The 21068-nt window shown below is 41.6% G+C and overlaps 1 protein-coding gene across 1 annotated transcript in view; it reads right to left on the bottom strand.

Annotated features, from left to right (window-relative positions):
* SMARCA1 (SNF2 related chromatin remodeling ATPase 1) overlaps nt 1–21068 on the bottom strand; it is a 78033-nt gene that overhangs the window by 44782 nt on the left and 12183 nt on the right. Inside the window, exons 3-11 of the mRNA XM_075940968.1 lie at nt 19231–19397; nt 18447–18547; nt 18230–18330; nt 15983–16162; nt 8514–8669; nt 8127–8258; nt 3242–3310; nt 1567–1676; nt 414–640 (exon numbers count right to left, since the gene is read on the bottom strand). Of these exons, the coding sequence (XP_075797083.1) occupies nt 414–640; nt 1567–1676; nt 3242–3310; nt 8127–8258; nt 8514–8669; nt 15983–16162; nt 18230–18330; nt 18447–18547; nt 19231–19397 (1243 nt within the window). The remainder of the gene's footprint in view (nt 1–413; nt 641–1566; nt 1677–3241; nt 3311–8126; nt 8259–8513; nt 8670–15982; nt 16163–18229; nt 18331–18446; nt 18548–19230; nt 19398–21068) is intronic.

Genomic DNA, 21068 nt, shown 5'->3' with positions numbered 1-21068 from the left:
ACCATATATATTGACACTCTAAACAGGGATTGGCTCTCCAGTTCTTGTCAACTCTTATGGAAATTTCTCTGCCATATCAACCTGATAGGTGGTCAGAAGGTCTGGTTTCTCCTCTGACCTATACCTTTCTCATCTCCCAAATTTCCCAGCTTTTAAATGGCTTTTTATTCTATTTTCATTTTCCTTAACTTTCATTATTTCTTCACTTCATTTTTTCCCTCCGACCTTACCCCTCTTCATCACTTCCTTTCTGTGAAGTTCTCTTCCTCTAGATCTTGCCTGCCACTTCGAAACGCCACAATACCCTTTTAGTTTGTAACAATTAAGACTTGTAGGTGGAAACGATTTTTAAGCTGGACCATTGTATTTATTAATATTCTTTATATAGCTGCTGTCCTATAGATTACACTCACCCTGTTCTTTGAGTTTTGCTAGCAGTTTATCCAGAGCTACCATTTTACCACTGTTATTGACAAGATGCGTGTCAGTAGTGTAAGGAGGTCCAGGTTCAGCACCATCAAATAGGTATGGATGGTTACAACACTTTCGCAACTGCATCAGAATATTCAACAGCCGCATCTTATCCATTTTCCCAGCGGAATTTAGAATATCAATATCTTTCATCAGGATCCTTGTATACCTGAAGTTTTATAGGCAATAAATAAGAAATGTGCAGCTTCTAATTTTTGCACATTTAAAAACACAAGTAGTCTCTAAGATGTCCTGTAGTTACTTGGTTTTTTTGTTTGCTTATAAGATGGATAATGAAAACCTTCACTTTTACATTATGTACAATTTGACAAAAATTAAAAGGAATATAAATTCTCATGCTCCAGTACACAAATCAACATCTGACTAAAAAAAATTCCCTTATAAACAGGTTATTCTATAATTATCAGCTATAGGGTTTCTTGCATTTGTTCTGAAGCATCCAGTTACGGCCACTGTGTTAGATTTGGATTAGATGGACCTCTGGGTCTGATCTTTAGAAATTCTTGTTTTCCCATCACTATCTTTGAAAACAACATAAAAAGAAATGGCTGAAAAAAGAATCCAACCCCCTTTTCCATTTCACACCTGTGCACAATTGCTTCATGCTTCTGTTTTAGAATTAGCTCTATTTCAGTTTCTGTAAATATCCTTTTGGCAGGTAATAGGGAAGAACATTCATGAAAGCTGCCCCCTAAAAGCAGGCCAGGAAAGTCAGGTCAGCATGCTAGCACGTAACTCAGGTAGTTCCACTGTGCATCAAGAATGAAACTAACTACACACAAATTTTAATTAAATGCACACCTTTAAAAAAAAAAACTGAAAAGATAAATATCCATTTTTTCTCTACTCCCTTTCAGTTTCAATATATGTTTTAAACTAGCAGATACAAATATTTCAAATTAATTGATTTATAATTAATTGATTTTTCTAATTTTCTAAGTCCCTATATATGCTGAGCAAACTTATTGTAGAGACACGGCTGCAAAAACAAAGAAAAATAATATAAGACTAATATAATGTACTTAATTATAATTTCTAAATTAATGCATGTTTACATTAATGTAAATAACTCACCATTCTCTCTGCATTTTGCTGAGCCCAAGGTAAATCTTTACTTCCTTTTTTGGAGGCAAACTCTTTTCTACCTCAGCTTTTATGCGACGTAACAAAAAAGGCTTCAAAACCTAAAAAATAACGTATCTGTGAAAACTATTTTTAAAAACAAGCCTGTTTCAAATGAGAGATTAATCAGCTTGATTCTGCAGCATTTGCTCAGTTCAAATACTGAGCAACTCATATTGCTCCCATCATGACCCCATCAGACCAATACTGCAGCAGGCATCATCCGAGTGAAAAATTAAGCTGCCCACTGGTTCCAACAGCTAGAAGGGAGTGAGAAGGACTTTAGAAAGGCTGCTGTAGAATATCTCAGTGCTAACTTCAGAAAGTCGAAAGGAGAAGCCTTTGTCGACCACTCCTTTATGCCTCGTGAAACAAGGTTTACAGGAGCAGTCGACAAAGGCTTCCTCTGTTGACTAATTCGTGTCTTGACTCGCGTGCTGTGCCGACGATCAGCTGAGATGGCACAGTGCGGCGGCCATGTTTATTTTAATGAAGCCGGAGATATTTAAATCCCGGCTTCTTTGACTATGTTGGGTAGCCTAGTTTACATGCCTCTGTAGGCAGAGGCATGTAATTTAGACATACCCTCAAGGATAGAGTAAGAACGGGACAGATCAGGATGAAGAGTGGGTGAGAGGAGGACAAGGACTGAGATAAGGGAAGATAAACATTGTCTTCATTTTGGCCCCCAAGAGAAACCTCAGATTATATTATTTCCCCCTCCCCAAGAGCCTCTTCTACAGATTTTTGGGCTACTGCAACAGGGTCAATTGCAATTTATAAATTTGGTAACTCAGCTCCAACATCAGAAGGCAGAGGAGAGGGAGAATACAAATATTTATTAGGAATGTTAAAGCTTGAGTAATTGACTAATTGACTAGTCAATGCATTTTGCATCGACACCTCGATTAGTCAATAGGAGGCCTTTGCCTTTGAAGTGTAGCAGCACCCCTTGGGCTGCTGCTACACTTCAAAGGCAAAAGCGCCGCGTGGAGCCCAGAGTCTGCTGGGGATTCCCAACTGACCCCGAGCTTTGTTCAGTGCTGCCACTTTGAAATGCCACGGGGAGCCTGGTGTCACGCTCCTCACGGCATTTCAAAGTGGCAGCACTCTGTGGAGCCTGGGATCGGCTGGGGACTTCTCCATTGACACCGGGCTCTGTGCAGTGCTGCCGCTTTGAAATGCTTCAGGAAACCCAGCATCAGGCTCCATGAAGCGTTTCAAAGTGGCAGCACCGCATGGAGCCCAGGGTCAGTGGGGGAGTCCCCAGCTGATCCAGGCACTACGCAGCACTGCCACTTTGAAGTGCCGGGTGCAGCCTGGGGACATCCCAGCTGGCCCCAGGCTCCACATGGCACTGCTGCTTTGAAGTACTTCCTCTTCTTTCCCCATCCCTTTGGCTGCCTCTTTCTGATAGAGGCAGCAAGGGCGGGAGAAGTGACTAGTCGACTAGCCTGTCAACTATCCAATAAGCATTTGCTTATCAGTTGACTAGTCCTTCACATTCCTAATATTTATGTAAGTTTCCCACAATACATTTTATAGTAAATGGAGGAAAAATTAGACAAAAATTAGATTTTGTTTTAAATTTATTTTGTAGCAATATATTACCATCGCTATTACTTACTGCGTGAAGTCTTTCTACAAGTTTTTGATCACCAAGACAATTTTTAGTATCAAACCATGAGTCAAAGTCCTGTAGAAAAAACAAAATATTTTAAGTATGTATAGTTTCACCTTTAATTTCACTAACAACAGACACATATGGGAACATAAGAACAACCATATTGGATCAGACCAATAACCCATATAATACAGTAGGTGCTCTCTGACAGTGGCAAGATGCTTCAGAGAGACGGAGCAGAACAGGACCATTTTCAGTAATCCATTTCCTGTTATTTAGTCCCACTCCCCTATTTACTTTCCCCATGTCATTCATGATTTTATAAACCTCTACCACACACACCCCTTAAGTAGGTACTTTTTTTTTTTACAAAAATATCTCCTTGTATGGAAGCTGTTCCATGTTCCTGAATCTTTTTTTTCCCCTCAACCAAACGTGGCAGCCGGGGCTTTTTTTTTTCCCCCCTCAACCAAACAGTGGCTGGGGGGGATTTTTTTTTTTTTTGCTCAACAACATTTTTCCCTTGGCTCTTTGCACTGTATCCACCACTATTTTGGCTCTTCATCTGTAATGGGTTGGCCACCCCTGATCTAGATCATCCTGTAGGGATCAATTGCAGAAGAACTTTGTATGTGCTAGTTTAGGGGTGGTGAGGCCTGCATTCTTTCCCTCCCCTCCTTTTTTTCCCTTTTTCTGATGAGCCAGATGCAAGTCTTTGGGAACATACGCCATTTAAGATAAGCACTGTTGCCAGTATAGCAAGAACAAGTATAAGATAAGGGTAAAGGGCAAGAACATATAAACAACTCTGTTTACCCTAACATACTGATCATGTAAACAGGGCCAAAGAACAAGCAGAACTAGATGAGAACCAGATCAATAACTAACAGCTAAGCCCCTATCAGCACGTAATGAGTAACCCATGGAAATTTCCAAACTGCAAAACAAGGCAAGAAAACAGTATTTAAAGCTCCACCAGAGCACAGCAATTGAACCTCACCGATGGGCTTTGAGTACTGGTGCCTCAGAAGCTGAGACAGTTTCCCACTTCATCTGCAGCCGAAATGGTGTTTCCGGCTAGCCGAAGGGATGTAAGAAATGCCGCTTTTCCTATCATGTTGTTCTTTTAGTTAAGGGGCACAGCTGATAGCTGTCAGGAAATAAACTGCTTGAGTTTGACAGATACCTGTGTAGTGTTTTTTGTACTTTGAGAACCCAGTGTCAGACCTCAGACTTATTCTTGCTGGCAACACATCCCTAATAGATGTCTATCCAACCTGCTCTATCTCCAGTAATGGAGATTCCACAACCTCCCTAGGCAATTATTCCAGTGTTTAACCACGCTGACAGGTAAGAAGTTTTTCCTAATATCCAACCAAAGCCTCCCTTACTGCAATTTAAGCCCATTTGCTTCTTGTCCTATTAACTGAGTTCAAGGAGAACAATTTTTCTCCCTCCTTCTTGTAACACCCTTTTAGATACTTGAAAACTGCTATCATGTCCTCTCTTTTCTAAACAAAACAAGCTCAATTCTTTCAGTCTTCCCTCATAGCTCATGTTTTCTAAACCTTTAATCATTTTTGTTTCTCTTCTCTGGAACTTCTCTAATTTCTGCACATCTTTCTTGAAATATGGTGCCCAGAACTGGACACAAAACTCGAACTGAGACATAATCAATGCAGAGTAGAACAGAAGAATTACTTCTTGTGCCTCACTCACAGCACTCCTGTTAATGTATCGAAGAATCATGTGCCTTTTACGCAACAGTGTTACACTGTTGACTCATATTTAGCTTTTGGTCCACTATGACCCCTAGATTCCTTTCTGCAGTACTCCTTCCTGGACAGTCATTTCACATTCTGTATGTGTAAAGCGGATTGTTCCTTCCAAAGTGGAGTACTTTGCATCTGTCCTTATTAAACTTCATGCTATTTTCCTCAGACCATTTCTCCAGTTTGTCCAGATCATTTAGAATTATTACCCTGTCCTCCAAAGCACTTGGAACCCGTCTCAGCTTGGTATCATCTGCAAACTTAATAAGTGTACTCTCTATACCGTGATCTAAATCGTTGACGAAGATATCGCACAGAACCGGTCCCAAAACAGGCCCCCGCAGAACCCCAAGTGTTATATCCTTTCAGCATGACTGTGAACCATTAGTAACTACTCTCTGAGAATGGTTATCCAGCCAGTTATGCATCCACCTTATAGCAGTTCCATTTAGGTTGTATTTCCCTAGTTTTCTGATAAGAAGATCATGTGAGACTGTATCAAAAGCTTTACTAAAGTCTCGGTATACCAGGTCCACCGCTTCTTCCCTATCCACAAGATTTGTCATCCTATCAGCTTGGTTTGACATGGATTTGTTCTTTATAAATCCATACTGTTTATCACATTATTATATTCCAGATGTTTGCAGATTAATTCCTTAATTACTTGCTCCATTATCTTCCCTGGTACAGACGTTAAACTGACTGGTCTGTAGTTTCCTGGGTTGTTCTTATTTCCCTTTTTATAGATGGGGACTATATTATATGATGATGTACTTAAAACAAAATTTGCTGCTACTTTGTGTATTTTGCTATTTGCTTTGCCCATTTGGTTTTGGCCTGCCTAATTATACTTTTACACTTGATTGGCCAGAGTTTATACTCCTTTCTATTTTCTTCATCAGGATTTGACTTCCAGTTTTTAAAAATGCCTTTTTTTCCCCCCTCTCTCATTACCTGTTTTACTCTGCTGTTTAGCCCTGGTGGAATTCTCTTACTGTGGAATATGTTTAACTTGAGCATCTGTAATTTTTTTTAACTAGTCTTGTCGCCGTTTATGGACACTTTACACCTGTGACTGTGCTTTTAAATTTACATTTAACCAGGTGTTAAATTTCATAACATTATGGTTGACATTCTCTCATAGTGATGTAAAAATGCAGTCAATGGAGTGAGAGAAGACACACGCCATTATTCTCAGTAAGTTTAACAGCATCCATAAACTTTTTGAGCCAGCTGAATAACTCCATTAGTAAAATAGAACATTACCACCTATTTTTAACAGAAATGCCTGCCCTTTTCCACCTAGGAGTTTATATGAGGCTTACCACTGTAACATCTGAATGCCTATCTTAGTGAATCAAATCAGGCTGCACAATGAAAAGCTGGGGGAAGGATAAGGAAACGGGACTATAAAAAGTGAGATCAGATAGTGACATGAAGCAAGAACAATGGAAGTAACTGCATCAAACTTAACAGAGAGATGAGGAAAGTAACAGAAAAAAAAGCAAAGGAAGGGATAGCTAATTCCAAGTAAAAAAGCATGCAATGCAAATTACATGTTCAACAGATATACAAAACTGGTTTAAACTCACATTTGTAAGCAAAAGTAATATAAGCAAAGATCAAATCAATTAAATGTTATCCACTTTAATAGCATTTTACATCCTCTTGGCACATGTTTAAATGTTACACAAGGAAGCAAAATCTTAGCGAAACAGACCCTAAAGCCTTGTCTAGATTAGGATTTAAAGGTATGAGCCAACACATGTCAACAGAAACGTCTTATTAGTCTATGTATACAAGGCAATTTTAAAATGTCCTGGTTCACATGTGTTGGCCAACATCAAACATTTAAATCTTAGTCTAGACAACAGCTGAGCATTTGCAGAATTGGGCCCTCAGTTTGTAAGAAAACTACCAAAATTTGGATTTTGACAGTATTAAGATGGCATAAAAATTCATTCTCTTCCCTCTCAGAATAAAGAAGGAACTGTATTTTACCAAACTAAAACTTTCTGATAGAAGAATTTCAACTGGCTCTAACCAAATTAAAATAATAGGTAGAAGAAAGAGTGATTCCATGATTTTTAAAAATATTTATCTCATATACTGATAAAGCATCAATTATCATAGTGTCTGAGCACTTCATAATCGTTAATATATTTATCTTCTCAACAATATTGAGAATTAAGGAGCTGACATAAAAAGACTAAAATTTGCCCATGGTCACACAGAAAGTCTGTAATGGAACAAAGGATTGAATCGGCATATCCCAAGTCCCAGGCCACTCTAAATCCTTTCTGTCTGCAGAATAGATCAGAATTACATTGTATATATATATATATATACATAGAGAGAGAGAGAGAGAGAGAGAGAGAGAGAGAGAGAGAGAGAGAGAGAGAGAGAGAGAGAGAGAATGCATCTATCTGTGTGTGTCTGTCTGCGAGTCTGTTTGTTCAAGAACTCCTCCTAAACGTTAAGAGTTAAGGCCACCAAATTCAGTATGCAGCTTCCTCTTCTCGTAATTTAAAGCATGGTCAGGTTTTGGTAGTGCCAGAACAATTGGAACTCTAGGAAAAGGAGAGTTTTCCATAACTTGCAAAGGGAGGAACTGCTTTTTAGAGAGATACGATATGAAAGTCACAACTACAGACAACGAGCCCGCAGGGGAGAACTATGCTGCAGAGTGCTCACTGAGGGCACCCATACCTCCAAGGGAGTGGCCAGTAGAGTTGGAGCTCCACCATCTTGTCTGCCAGCAGATCGAATAAGTAGCCCCCCTTCCTACAAACTTTTCCCCTACTCCCAGCCCTTGGCTGCAGTGCCAGAGAGAGAGAGAGAGAGAAAAAAGGTCCCTGGGTAGCTGGGGGAACTAGGGGGAGAAAAAGGCCCATGCCAGATGGATCCCCAGCCTTGAGCCCCTCTTCACCTCCCAACTCTCACTCTCATACCCCTTTCACACCCAGCCTCCTGCACTCCCCCCCACCCTCACACACACATCCCCAAGGCCCTTCCCTGAGTCCTGTACCCCCGCACCCTACACACACACACCACCAGCCTCGTACTCTGAAGAACCCAGGCAAGTCTGCTAGTATATGTATCAAATCTTGGCTTACATCTGCAGAATTGAAGACATCGGGTAAAAGAAAGTTGAGTAATGCCCACAGTTCATGGAGGTTGTTTTGTAAAGGTGTTCCTGTCAATAGCAACCGATTTGTTGTCTTGAATTCACGAACAATCTCAGAAAGCTAGAAAAAAATCATAAATGATATTTTTTACTTGTGGCTTAAACATATAAGGCCAAATTATCAAAAATCCAGAGCATCCATTACTTTTGAGAGCACCATGTACTCAGTAGCTCTGAAATGAAAGTCCCAAAAAAATCAAGCTATTATTTTCAAAAGATGCATTTGAATGTGGCTCAAATATAATTTAAAATTTGAAAAAAGTTTGCTACAAAATGCATAAGCAAAGGTTAGAAAAACACTGAAACAGAAGTTTACCTTAGATTTTTCATTCTTTATTCTGTGGGCTTCATCTATCACCAAGTATCTCCAGTTAAACTTTTTGAAAACAGATTTCTCCTTAATTACCATTTCATATGAGGTAACGCAAACATCCCACTCTCCAGGCATCATAACATCACGGATAAAAGCAGCCTAATGTAAAATAAATATCTATTAATTAAAAGATATTAAGTAACAACATGCATAACTTATTTGGAGCTCAATGCCACTTATGTCTGCCAATATTATTGAAACAAAGGCTACCAAAATTAAGCACATATGGAAAACAATACCTAGAGTTATACTAATTCAAAGTTTTCAATCTCGTGTTTCAGGGCAAAAACTGATCATCAGATGGAATTAGGATGAAAGGAATAAATTGTCCCCATTCAACTCAGTGGGTGTTTACTAATTTTAATTGAGGATAGGTCCATTAATACTTATTAGCCAGGATGGGCAGGAATGGTGTTCCTAGCCTCTGTATGTCAGAAGCTGGAAATTAGTCACAGGGGAGGGATCACTTCTTATGTTCTAATAAATAATATTTCCTGTTAAGTGATCAGTGAAATAGTTAAATGAGACACATCCAACTAATGAACTTATTCAATATGCTTTGAGGGAAAAACCTACTAGGCACAAGGGAATGTTCTCTACAATCCTGTATACTAAATGTCCAAATATTGTGTTAATATAGAGCTAATGGTTTCCAGTGATGCCTTGTACATTTCTAGCATGAGAAAGCTCAACTTAAATCCCTGAAAAATCAGGAAATATACAGAGCTCAGGCAACACAAATGTAAACCAGGACACAGAGTTACGCTACCTGCCACTGCCACAATGGGTACGTCTAAACTCCATGCCTCCGTCGACGGAGGCATGTAGATTAGCCAGATCGGCAGAGGGAAATGAAGCCGCAATTAAAATAATTGCGGCTTCATTTAAATTTAAATGGCTGCCCCGCTCTGCCGATCAGCTGTTTGTCGGCAGATCGGGGCAGTCTGGACGCGACGCGCCGACAAAGAAGCCTTTCTTGATCGGCACAGGTATGCCTCGTGAAACCAGGATGCAGGTAATCAAGTCTTTGAGACAATGTCATTTCTGGTTGAAATAGCAAGAAATTTTGATGCTCTCTAATATCTGTTTTGTGGGCATTGATCCTTTGGCGAAGTGTCTGAGACGTTTGTCCAATGTACATAGCAGACAGACACTTTCGGCACATGATAGCATAAATTATATTTCTGGGTGAGCAGGAATATGTGTTCTTGATCTTATAACTCACTTGGTTAGATCCAATAATGGTATCAGCAGAGTGAATATGTGGACAAAGTTGGCAACGGGGTTTGTTGCAAGGGAAGGTACCAGGGTTGGTATTAGTATGGTATGTCCTGTGGTTGTTGGTAAGAATCATCTTGAGGTTAGATGGTTGTCTATAGGAGACTATGAATCTGTCTCCCAGAGCCTCTCAGAGTTTAGTATCCTGTTCCAGTATAGGCTGTAATTTATTGATAATGTGTTGGACAGGTTTAAGTTGCGGGCTGTAGGTGATGACAAGTGGTGTACTATTGTTGGTTTTCTTGGGTCTGTCTTGAAGTAGATGGTTTCTAGGTATTCATCTGGCAATGTCCACAAAACAGATATTAGACGGGATCACAAAGACAAAACAGTTTCTTGACATTTCGACCAGAAAGGACATTGTCTCAAAGACTTGATTACCTGCATACTGCTTCAAAGGCCTTTTAAGAATATACTTGAAAGAGAATCCTCTGAACTGTCATTCATGCTCAAATTTGACACTTTACACTTAGGTTTGAACAAAGACTCTAATTATCTTCCCCATTACACAGATAGCTCCCCCAATTATCACTTCTAATATCATTAGCTCACAGACATTTACCTCCCCCCCATCCCACTTCTGTTCTGAAATTTGATTTGTCCTTTTCATATGTGTTCATTTTTTTTAATTTTATCCTTTGGTATATATGGTTGTGACAATTTTCTTCCACTATTTGATCTGAGGAAGTGGGTCTGGCCCACGAAAGCTCATCACCTTGTGACGGGCCGGCCCCGTCACTAGCGCCGGCAGCTCGCACCGCAAGCGGAGAGCCGGAGGAGCGCCGGCTGTATTGCCGCACATGCGCAGCAAGCCGGTGTCTGCTTTTAAATGCGGCACCGGCACACCTGGGGGGGGGGGGGGGGGAGAACTGACCCGCGGGCGGAAGACAGCGGCCGCCGGTGGAAGACCTGGGCAGGAGACGCCGAGGAGGGGGCGCGGAGGCCTCGGGGGCGGCCGATGAACCGCGCCGGGGATGTCCGTGGCAGACGGACCCAGGAGCGTCCCAACAACCTTCCGATGCTCGGAGGAGCGAACTGAGGACCGCTGGGGAGAACTCGCACCTGAGCTGGCCCGACCCCAACCGCCAAGGAGCCAACAGGTGACGTGGGACTCCAGGGTGGGGAGCCCGCCTGAGGTGGATCCACCGGACCAGAGGGAGCTGGACTTGGCGGACCGCGGGGACTGGGCATGTGGAAGGCCCCAGGGTTTAAGTAAGAGGGTTCCATCCATAACAGGGTGACCCTAGCATAAGGGAAACCTACTACGCCGTATTGGCCGAGAGTAAAGGGAAAGGGGTAGCGGGGAGCCCCTCTGTGGACTGAACGCGGGCAAGCCCTACCCCACAAACCTTTTGGGATTAGGGAGGGGGTGAGTGTCCTCCCCCCTCCCTTTACACACCTAATAAACCATCTTGTTAGTCTTTATAGTGCTACATAGTCCTGTTTTTTGTTTCAGTATTTTGAGGCCTGAGCCTTGCTTGGTTGAGCCTGTAGCCTTGGTAAGAAGGCCTCCCGTGCAGACTAGAATTATAGGACTTCCTCTGCGGGGCTGGGGCCTGAATCCCCAGAGACCTAAGCGTGACCCTAAAGTCCTTCAGACTAGGTAGTCTGGCGTTCATTTGGTGAGAGAATAGATCCTTCCCCTCAAACAGTAAGTCCTGCAGTGTATTCTGCACTTCAGAAGGTATGACAGAGACCTGCAACTAGGCCCCACGGAGTATCACAACACCCATGGCCATCATGTGTGCTGCTGAGTCTGCCGCATCCAGTGCGGCCTGCAACGCTGTGGGGAGATGACCCTACCCTCTTCCGTCAGCTCTGTGAACTTCTGGCAGGAGTCTTGTAGCAGGCGTTCTTTAAACTTATCCACTGCCATCCAGGTATTAAATGCATACCTGCTTAACATTGCCAGTTGATTAGCAATGTGCAGCTGAAGACCTTCCATGGCATACACCTTCCTGCCCAGAAGGTCCAATTTTTTCGACCTGCTTTTAAGGGTAGGTACCAGTTGACCCTGCCTCTCCTTCTGCCCTGCCACTGGACCACCAGAGCGCATAAATGCTCATGCCCGGTCTGGGGGACAAAATAACACCTCTCCATTCCTTTCTGAGTAGGCATGATTGATGCCAGCGTCTGCCACAAATTGGTGGTAATCTTAGACACAGTCTTATTAAGTGGCAACACCAGCCCCCGTGGTGCATCAGAAGACAAAATATCCACCATGGGATCTGCCAATCTGTGTAGCAGTTCCTGGTGGGCCCTATCATCCATGGAGGGCATGAACGGGGCAAGGTCAGCTAGGGCCTCATCAGGAGAGGACAATGGAGGACTCCCTTATTGCAGACTGGTCTTGGAGTGGCTCTGCCACTTGGGAGGTGGACAGGGACTGGGGCTGGTCTTGAGCTCCTTCACCCTCGGCCTGAGAACATGGCACGTCCCTCTGTAGGCTGCCTCTATACTCTGAGGTGGGGGCCCTGGACTGAAGGGTCACTGATGGCGTACCCCTGGAATGTAACAATCCAGAGCTCTTGTTGGGTGGCATCAGGCCCTGCATTTAGTTATAGGCCCGGGGGTCCAAAAGGGCCATTGTGGTTGCATCAAAGGTAGCCACACCTGATGGGGCTAGTACCCCTGATGCCAGAAACAGTGCTGCAGGGAGGATCTGCAGGAAGATGCACCAGACCACACCAATTCCACATTGAACTCTGATGAATAGTTTGATGCCAACCACAGTGGCGACGTCAAAGGTGCCTAAGAGAGGTACCAGGGCCGGTGCTGTGCCATCGACTCCGGTTTGTTTCAATGAACCAGAGCAGGAGGTGTCATCAGCATCGGTGGCAAAGTGGCTGGTGCACTCTGATACGGTGCCATCAGCATTGGCCAGATCCTCCTGTCTCCCAGTACCAACCTTCCCGGTGCTGAAGAGGTCAATCCCTCTGGCACCAACACTGACATTGGTGACAACAAGGCCACCAGTGCCATAGCGTTTCCTGGTACCAGCAAGGCCACTGGTGTGGAAGAGGTTCCCAGTGCCAACAAGGACCCCGGTGCCAGAGAGGTTCCCTGTGCCACTAAGGTCATTGGTGCCGAGGCAGGATGACTCATCTACAACAAGTGTCTTGCCTGATACGGCGCCAAATCCAGTGCTGGGGGGAGATTAGCGAGGCGGTGAGCTCTATAAGCTCCCTCATAGCATAGAAGGTCTCAGGGATTGACGACCTGACTATTTGGAGGGTCCTCTCTTGAACTGGACTCCTTGGCGGTGCCTGGAGGGACCAGAAGCATCCAGGTGCCGAGCCCTCTGCCAGGGTATGGTCTCGATGTCATGCCCTGTGCCCTGCTTCCCCATGGATCTTCTCCTGTGCTGCCTCCTCTTCTTCAGTACTGGGGATTGAGAGCAGTGCCTCGGAGCCATGGTCTTCTGCGGTGCTGAGGTAGGTACTGGTGCTGTGGAGGATTTGCGCATTGACTCCAGTGCGCTCCTTACCGCTGGTACCCCTTCCAACACCAGCTCTAGCGCGGACTCCATGAGGAGCAGCTTTAGATGGGAATCACTTTCCTTCTTCGTGCAGGGCTCCCCCAGACACTTTAGACAGGAGTCATGGGGGTTCCCGCAGGGCATAGGTTTAGCACAAGTCGCGCAAGACTTGAAATTCTGTGGACTTGGCATAACCCTTCCCCAGAGGGAAGAGATAATTATAAGGACAACACTAACTAACTGCTAACTTTACACTTCAAATAACTAACTACAAAGACAACTATGTATATGCTGGATGCAAAGTCAGAATGACAAAGACCGTCCAGCTACCATCATGGGCGGTAAGAAGGAACTGAGGGAGTGGAGGGCCAGCAGGGGTACTTATTCACCATTATGCCAGAGCCACTCTAGGGGGCTCCCTACTGGTCCGACAGATACTGCTGGGGAAAAAAGGCTCTGGAATCCGTGCACGCAGCGTGCACACCTAATAGAAATGCACATGAGCAAGCACTTGAAGAAGAACTGGGAGATATAGCTGAAGGCCCCCCCCTCCATTCCCACCTCTACATCCCCACTTTTCTGGCCAGCTCTGGCTTCTCCTTTCCCCAAAGGCAACAGCACTAGGGCAAGGGTGAGCCGGATACCCTTCCCCACTGCTGAACACAGCATAGAGAAGATGATGGCAGGTGTAAGAGGCATGCACGGAATGCAAGTTCTTTCCCCTCACTCCCTGATAGTCCGTGGAATGGGATGAAAAGCAATCCACATCCAGGAGCGCATGGCAGCATCCTCTTCTACCCTTCCAAAACTCCACCCTTGTGTGGGGTCCCCTCTCCCCAGGCCTAGGGAAGAGGAAGAAACCTAAGAGAAACAGAGGTAAGACTGGGAGGGCTGAACTATGGCCCAGTGAGGAGAGAGGAATTGAAGGGGAGCAGGATTAATTGCTGGGCAAAAGACTGGCAGATTTGGGGGTGAGAGCTCCTGCAGCTGGGAAGCAAAATCCCCTTAATCCAGAACCAGTGAAAAGGCAACACCAACTGTCACAAGAACACAATCTGGGAATGGGTAGAGGGAGTTCAAAAAATAAAAAGTGACTAAAAAATAATAGAATTTTTTTAAATATAATGTCATGATATTTGGGGGGGGGTCTGATTCATTATGATTGATCTCTTAAAGTTGGCGATATTGTGCATGTTACCAGGAAGTAGCTCACTTTGCAAAAGGCTTGATTGGTTTGCTATTAAAAACCCAGGTGGCTCTTTGCTAGTGTGCTCACAGAACAGAGCTCAGCAGAGAATGGGCAGACCTAAGCTGCTGAGATTTGCAAAGGGCAGGGGTAAGAAAGACAACCATTTTCAACACAGCTAACTGCAGATTGTTGGGATAGAGAGGACTAAGGAAGTTGTCCCATAAAATTACAGGATACTTCTGGCTGACTCTCAGGACCTGAGCCAAGCCTATATGCAAAGCAACAGGGCTCAGACCCTGGGTCTCTGCTTCGCTTGAACTCAGACCTCTATCCCTTCGGATTCCTGGGATCCTGGCTTAGTGCAATTGCAGTGTGTGTAGACACAATGGGTGGGTTAGGTTTGAGCCCAGGTTCAAGCAAAGACTTGCACTTAAGTGCAGTTCACACCTGTAGTCACTGAAGTTACAGTGTCTGAAAACTCTTGGGTGTTAACGGAGCCATTGTCTTGCTGACCATGAGCATTTCATTCTCTTTGGTTTAAGCTATTAACATGCTGATCTGTAGTTTTAAACTTATTTTTAATAATTTCTTCATCATAATCACCCCCATTACTCAAAGGCAGAGTGGAGTGGCTGAAGGTCATATGAAGAATACAAGATGATAGTTTGAACCTCAGATGTCTACCTGTTCACATATTACAAGGACCAGACAATTTTATAAAATGTCAGTTTGTAGAACTCAAACATTCCCAACTCTGAAGTATTAACTAAGCCTCACTCCATGAAATAGTGAATTTCAAATTAAGTCAGCATATGGGTTTTAGAGCATTTAATTGTCTCTTAAACAGTAAGCAAACTTTCAACCTGAACTATAGCAGAGCTACTGATGCTATGATTCACCAAGTTTACTCTGTTCAGTATAATTTTAAATTATACAAATAATAAATCTTCCACCAGTTCCCTTCAGAGATTCTATAATCTAAGTATTTGTATTGTGCCCATCAACATGCGTTGGGCACCAGTCAAACAGATATTAAGACATCTTTCCATCTTCAGTAAAGTTTTCCTCATAACATCATACCATTACACTTAAGAATAATGGCAGCCCAGAAAAGGTGAAGAGAGCAACCACTAGAGAAAGAAGGCAAAGGGAAGGTGGAAACAAGGCTGAAAAGTAAAGAAAATAATCAGAAGGGACAAAGGGAATACAAAAGTGCAATAATCAACAGAGAAAAGTGAAACCAACAGGGGAAGGAGTTTGGCAAGTGGGTTATAATGTTCATACATTTCTTTACAGTTAAATACCTGTCTGTTATTCTGCTTTAACATTTCCTATGACATCTCCCTCATGATAAGACTGTTAAATGCTATTTTTTCTGCAGCCAAAAAAACTACTTCAAACAATTGTATTTCCTGGAACACCAGTTTTTGACATGCATAGCAAAATAGCTTTCAGCTGTTCACTTACTCTGGCATCCTTGTCTCCAATAAGACAAACCGCACGTAAAGATGGAACCCAGCGTTTAAATTCATTCATCCAATTGTGTAAAGTTGATTTTGGAACCAGGACCATATGTGGCCCGGGAATGTTTCGGTAATGCTTCAGGTAGCCTAACAATGCTATTGTTTGCAATGTTTTACCAAGACCCTATATTAGCAAAGAAAAAAAAAGAAATGAAGTTTCATCACATTAAGGACATCAAAACTATTTTCCAATTATTTAATGCTGCTGCTGAAACTGTTTTTAATGGAATGCATACAGTGCAAGTCTGCAACAGAAATAAATTAAAAACTCAAGCTGCTTCAATGTATTATCTCTCTATATATATAAAAAAGTTCTTCCCGGATGTTTCCGCCAGGTGACAGAATGATGTCATCAAGCCATCAGCAACAACAGGCTCTCTCAGTGAAGTGACAGCTTCCAGCGAGAAGGGGGCAGGGGAGTATAGCGAGCAGAGGACGCGGTCCCCATTAGTAATATCCAAATTACAAACCTGAATCCAGTCGTTTTGTGAAAAAAAAAGTTTTATAAGAGAGTTCCATTGTATATAATTATATTCTAGGGACTCTCAATGTTAAGTCACAGGATGGCTCAGAACAAAGTTCAATAAAAAAATTAAAATGCCTTTAATATTTTGAAAGTCTTGTTTGAATTATACAAAAACTTATTTTGCTGTTAATTAAATTGCATCTATTATGAAGATCCTTTCACTTATACAGAAAGGGCGCATTAATCACGTAAGAAGTGGAAAGAATAAAAAGTGACCTAATTTGCTGAAGCTAAGATAGAACAAAATATATTCTCTCCTAGGGCCCAATCCAATTGCCATTGATGTCAATGGAAAGGCTCATTGACTTTAATGGGAGTTGGATGAGGACCAGAGAAATCTAGTCCTTCTTCTATACACAAGTGTAATACCAATTTTAGTAACTTATGCAGATGTTAATGGGAAAGCAGACCAGTGGGACAGATGGTAAACTCCAACGTGACCTATCCAGACAAAAATTTTGCCTATGTAGTGGATACCCAAGAATGAAACAAACAACCAAAATAGGAATATTATAGCAAGATCCCAATTGCCCTAATCATAGGACACACTCTGCTAATAGGGACTTACAGTTGATTCAAGTGAGCTATATGTTATACATACACTTCTGCAATATTAAATTGTTTCTTGGAAGTTAACAACTTCAATGGAGGAATTATTTTTTTAAAGATCTAGTAGAAAAAATTTACTCAATGCCACAAAATAAAATATATTGAGCATAACAATTTTTCAATGACCAATACAAAGAAAAACATTTTTTTTGCAGCAACAGTTGCATCCTAAGTTAGTTAACAAATCCGGTATGACATATTTCTTCTGGACAGCATCATGAGCGAATAATTTCTATCTTTGCTTAATTTTTTTAGACATATCTATATTAGGGATGTAATCAGGTAGTCGAGTAGTGAATCGACTACCCAATAAGCTTAGGCAGCAAAGGGATGGAGGGAGCAAGAGCCAGTGCTGGGAGAAGCCAGCTTAAAAGTGCACAGGGGAGGGAAGAGATAGGGGAGGCATAGCTACAACAGTTCCAGAGCCGGTGCTAGCAGGGACTTGCACCAGCTCTGGAAGCCACCTGCACTGCAGCTCTGCATTTTTAATGCAGTAAGAGCACAGAGGCCACCTGCACTGTGGCTCCGCATTTTAAATGTGTAGTAAGAGCCTCCAGGTTCTTACTATATTTAAAATGCAGAGCCACAGCTGTCTTGGAGTCGGCGGGAGCCAGGACTGCACAGTCCCAGCTCCAAGAGCCACCCACACTGCATCTCCCCTTATCGACTAATCGTGTAATTGATACAAATTCTTTATATGGATTAAGAATGTTAAGGAGCAGGTATTTAGCTAATTGTCAAATATCTGCTCCTTGACAGTCTTAAATCTCTAAAAACAATAAAAACCAGTGTCCACTATGCATATATTATGCTCAAAAATAAACATCAGCTTATAACTATATATACAGTAACTAGTCTAAAGGGTAAAAAGCAACAGCCTACTTGAGAAAGTTTATCACTTCATGTATTTCTTCCTGTTCGAGTAAAATAGTGCACAAAGCATGCAATGTAAATCCAAGCAGAAAGAGCCTGGACTAATAAGGATCACATACGTACACAAAAAGAGATCAAAATAGAATAATTACTCAGTGTAAATTCCAAAAGCTTGCTGCTTACCATTTCATCTGCCAGAATTCCATTAACACCATTCTCATACAAGGAGATCATCCAGTTCAGCCCTCTAACCTGGTAATCTCTTAGGGTTCCTCCTTTCACATCTGCAAATGTAAGATTCCTCTAACTAGAAAAATTTAATTTTACTGTGATCTGTTTTTATGAGATCTTACTTAAATCAATCAAAACAAACAGAAATGTATCCAACATGGATACTCACATGAAGGAGACTCCTCAAATCGAACGCACACATTAGATGTTTTTCGACTCTCAGACAGTAGCTCTTCATCTTCCTCTTGCTCAGTGCGTCTGTGACGATAACTGAAGAAAGAGAAAGTTTGCACAAATTTGGATTTTAAATCTTTTCATCAACAGAGCTGTTGGAATATAACCTGACTACATTTTTCAGAAAACAGTACATTAGGATAGAAATCACTGTCGATACAGTTAGTCTATATTATGTCACCTGCTATTTTATAGAACCAGTTTATCATTAAGCAATTATTCCCAGATATTCATTTCACCTCTGAATTATTTAGGCTGAAAGCCAGCTCTTTCCTTCAGAGAAATGATTGTACTGTGCAAGGAGGAAGCAAAAATTCTCCAGGTGGATGGAGGAGCAGACCATACTTATGGACTAGGGCCCCACAATTTGCCACTTGATCAGTACATGTGGCAGGATAAGAAAAAAATTCTTTTAAAAGCTGAATTTCAAAAATAAATGCTTGGATGATTACTAAAAATGATTCAATTTTTTTAAAAACTGTTCAAAATAGCATGTAAGTGCCTCATATAAAAAAAACCCAAAATGAAGGAGAAAAGTCTCCCACAACACACACATTTTCTCTTATTGAGCTAGGTATTACAATAGTTTTTTCAAAGAGTTCTAACATACTTAAGCCGCAATTTTTCAACTGCAATTTAAAAGTCAGACAATAAAAATACATAATTTGTTTAAAAAATAAAATGTCTGAACTTTGACGTTGAAAGAGATGAAAACATACTCCCCAGCTGAAAGTAAACTCTGTTTTTCATCTTTTTTTATCCGTGGTCGTCCCAATTTGACTTTCAGTGGCGAAGTTGGAGATTTCTGTGCTGCAGGCTGAATAAAATGTGCAAAAAGTTCCGTCTGCTTCAAGAGAAATTCAAATCTTTTTGCCCGATCTGTTTTCTAAGTCACAAAACAAAAAGAAGAAAAAATGTGCATATTTTCCTCTCCAACAAATTTATGTTAGAACAAGCAACTTAGAAACTATAGCAATCGTCCTGTCAAGCCAGCTCAGCAGGAGAACACCCAACAAATGATACACACGTGACATGGACCAAAAAAATTTTTTTTTTATTTACTGAGAGGGATGAAATCTGGTCCCACGAATGTCAACGGCAAAACTACCCATTTAAGTTATTGTGATCAAGATTCCACTTGAGAAATGTTTGCAGAGACTAAGTAATATGTTACTATTCCAAAAACTAAAAATCAATCAATGTACAATTCTGCTCCTATTAAGTGAATTAATTTTGCTGTTGGACTTCAGCTGGAGCATCTTCAGCCTCTAAACATTTCTAAGTCCATGAGTCATAGCTGTTACACTGTATTTAACAGACTATAAATAACAGTTGTATAACAGTTTTTAAAGACAGCAACACCATATAATTTCCCTGTCAGTTTTTAAACAGTGTTTTTATAAAATTACGCAACTTAAAACAGTTTTTGTGAAATCCTCTAACCTCTCAATACGTGTTTGTTTCAAATACTAAAGTAAAAACATAAATTAGTATATCAATACATAAACTACTGAATTTCCTCTGAAGAAGAGCTGGGTAGCTGTTAGGTATGAACAATAGCAGGTTATCAGTGGTATTAAGAGAGCATGATTAAAAAAATAAACCTTAAAAGATGCTGATACATCCTTTTTGCCACATGAGGGCAATATACGTTTCACATAAAAACAGTTCCAATCATGATGGCAAGCAATTTAACAATCACATAAGAACAAGTCTTTCTTAAAAAAACTCAGTACTAATACCATTATAAATCAGTTCTTATTCCCTCTTGAATTTATAACTATTGATTTATTTTTGTATACAGATCTTTATTATAGGGGGCATGAGCAATTTTAATAGTTTCATGTACATATGCTTTACTCTTTTAAAAAATAAAATATATATAAAAATACAATGTTCATACAATGCAGAATAATAATGTGCAAACAGCAATAATGCCATTTTATAACTACCCACAAGTATTCGCTTCCAACAAATAAAGAATCAAATCAGATTTGTAAATGTTTGCTCCCACAGTTTTACTTTCTGACTTCTTTCTAAACAAATGAATTCCATAAACAGTGCATATGACCACACAAAAGGAATATAAATGTACTGGCACACCCCACACTTATGCTTCCATTCTCCTCTCCTCACTTCAATGATACGTCACATCAGTGTGAGCTTGAAAAATTCAGAGGGGATGGGAAATGGGAAACAGAGTATCTCCTGGCTCAAATCCAGCCCAGATCAGCAGTGACACTAGTATGGACATTTGGGGGATGCCTACACAGCCTGGATCAATAGATTTGGATTTGTGGAGCTCACAAGAGCACCCTAAAAGTACCTGGACAGTTAGTACTTCGAAGTCATGGCTTGGGCTGGTGCTCAGTCTTCAAGACCAAAAACCTGCCTAGGCTTCAGGGCCTAAGCCACAACGTCAAAGTGCCATCACAGGTGTCACCATCATCTCAGCTGTTTTTAGACTAACTGCAGTGGACATATGAAGATTGCTACTGTGGGCTGTGGTGACTGTACCCTTGGTGGCTTTGGGAAAATGAGCTGGTCACAGAAGGGA

Source organism: Pelodiscus sinensis, chromosome 13 (genome assembly GCF_049634645.1).
Source record: "Pelodiscus sinensis isolate JC-2024 chromosome 13, ASM4963464v1, whole genome shotgun sequence".
Classification (NCBI taxonomy): Eukaryota; Metazoa; Chordata; order Testudines; family Trionychidae; genus Pelodiscus; species Pelodiscus sinensis.
The sequence above is the reverse complement of the archived record's forward strand: the minus strand, read 5'-3'. Positions and strand labels throughout refer to the sequence as shown.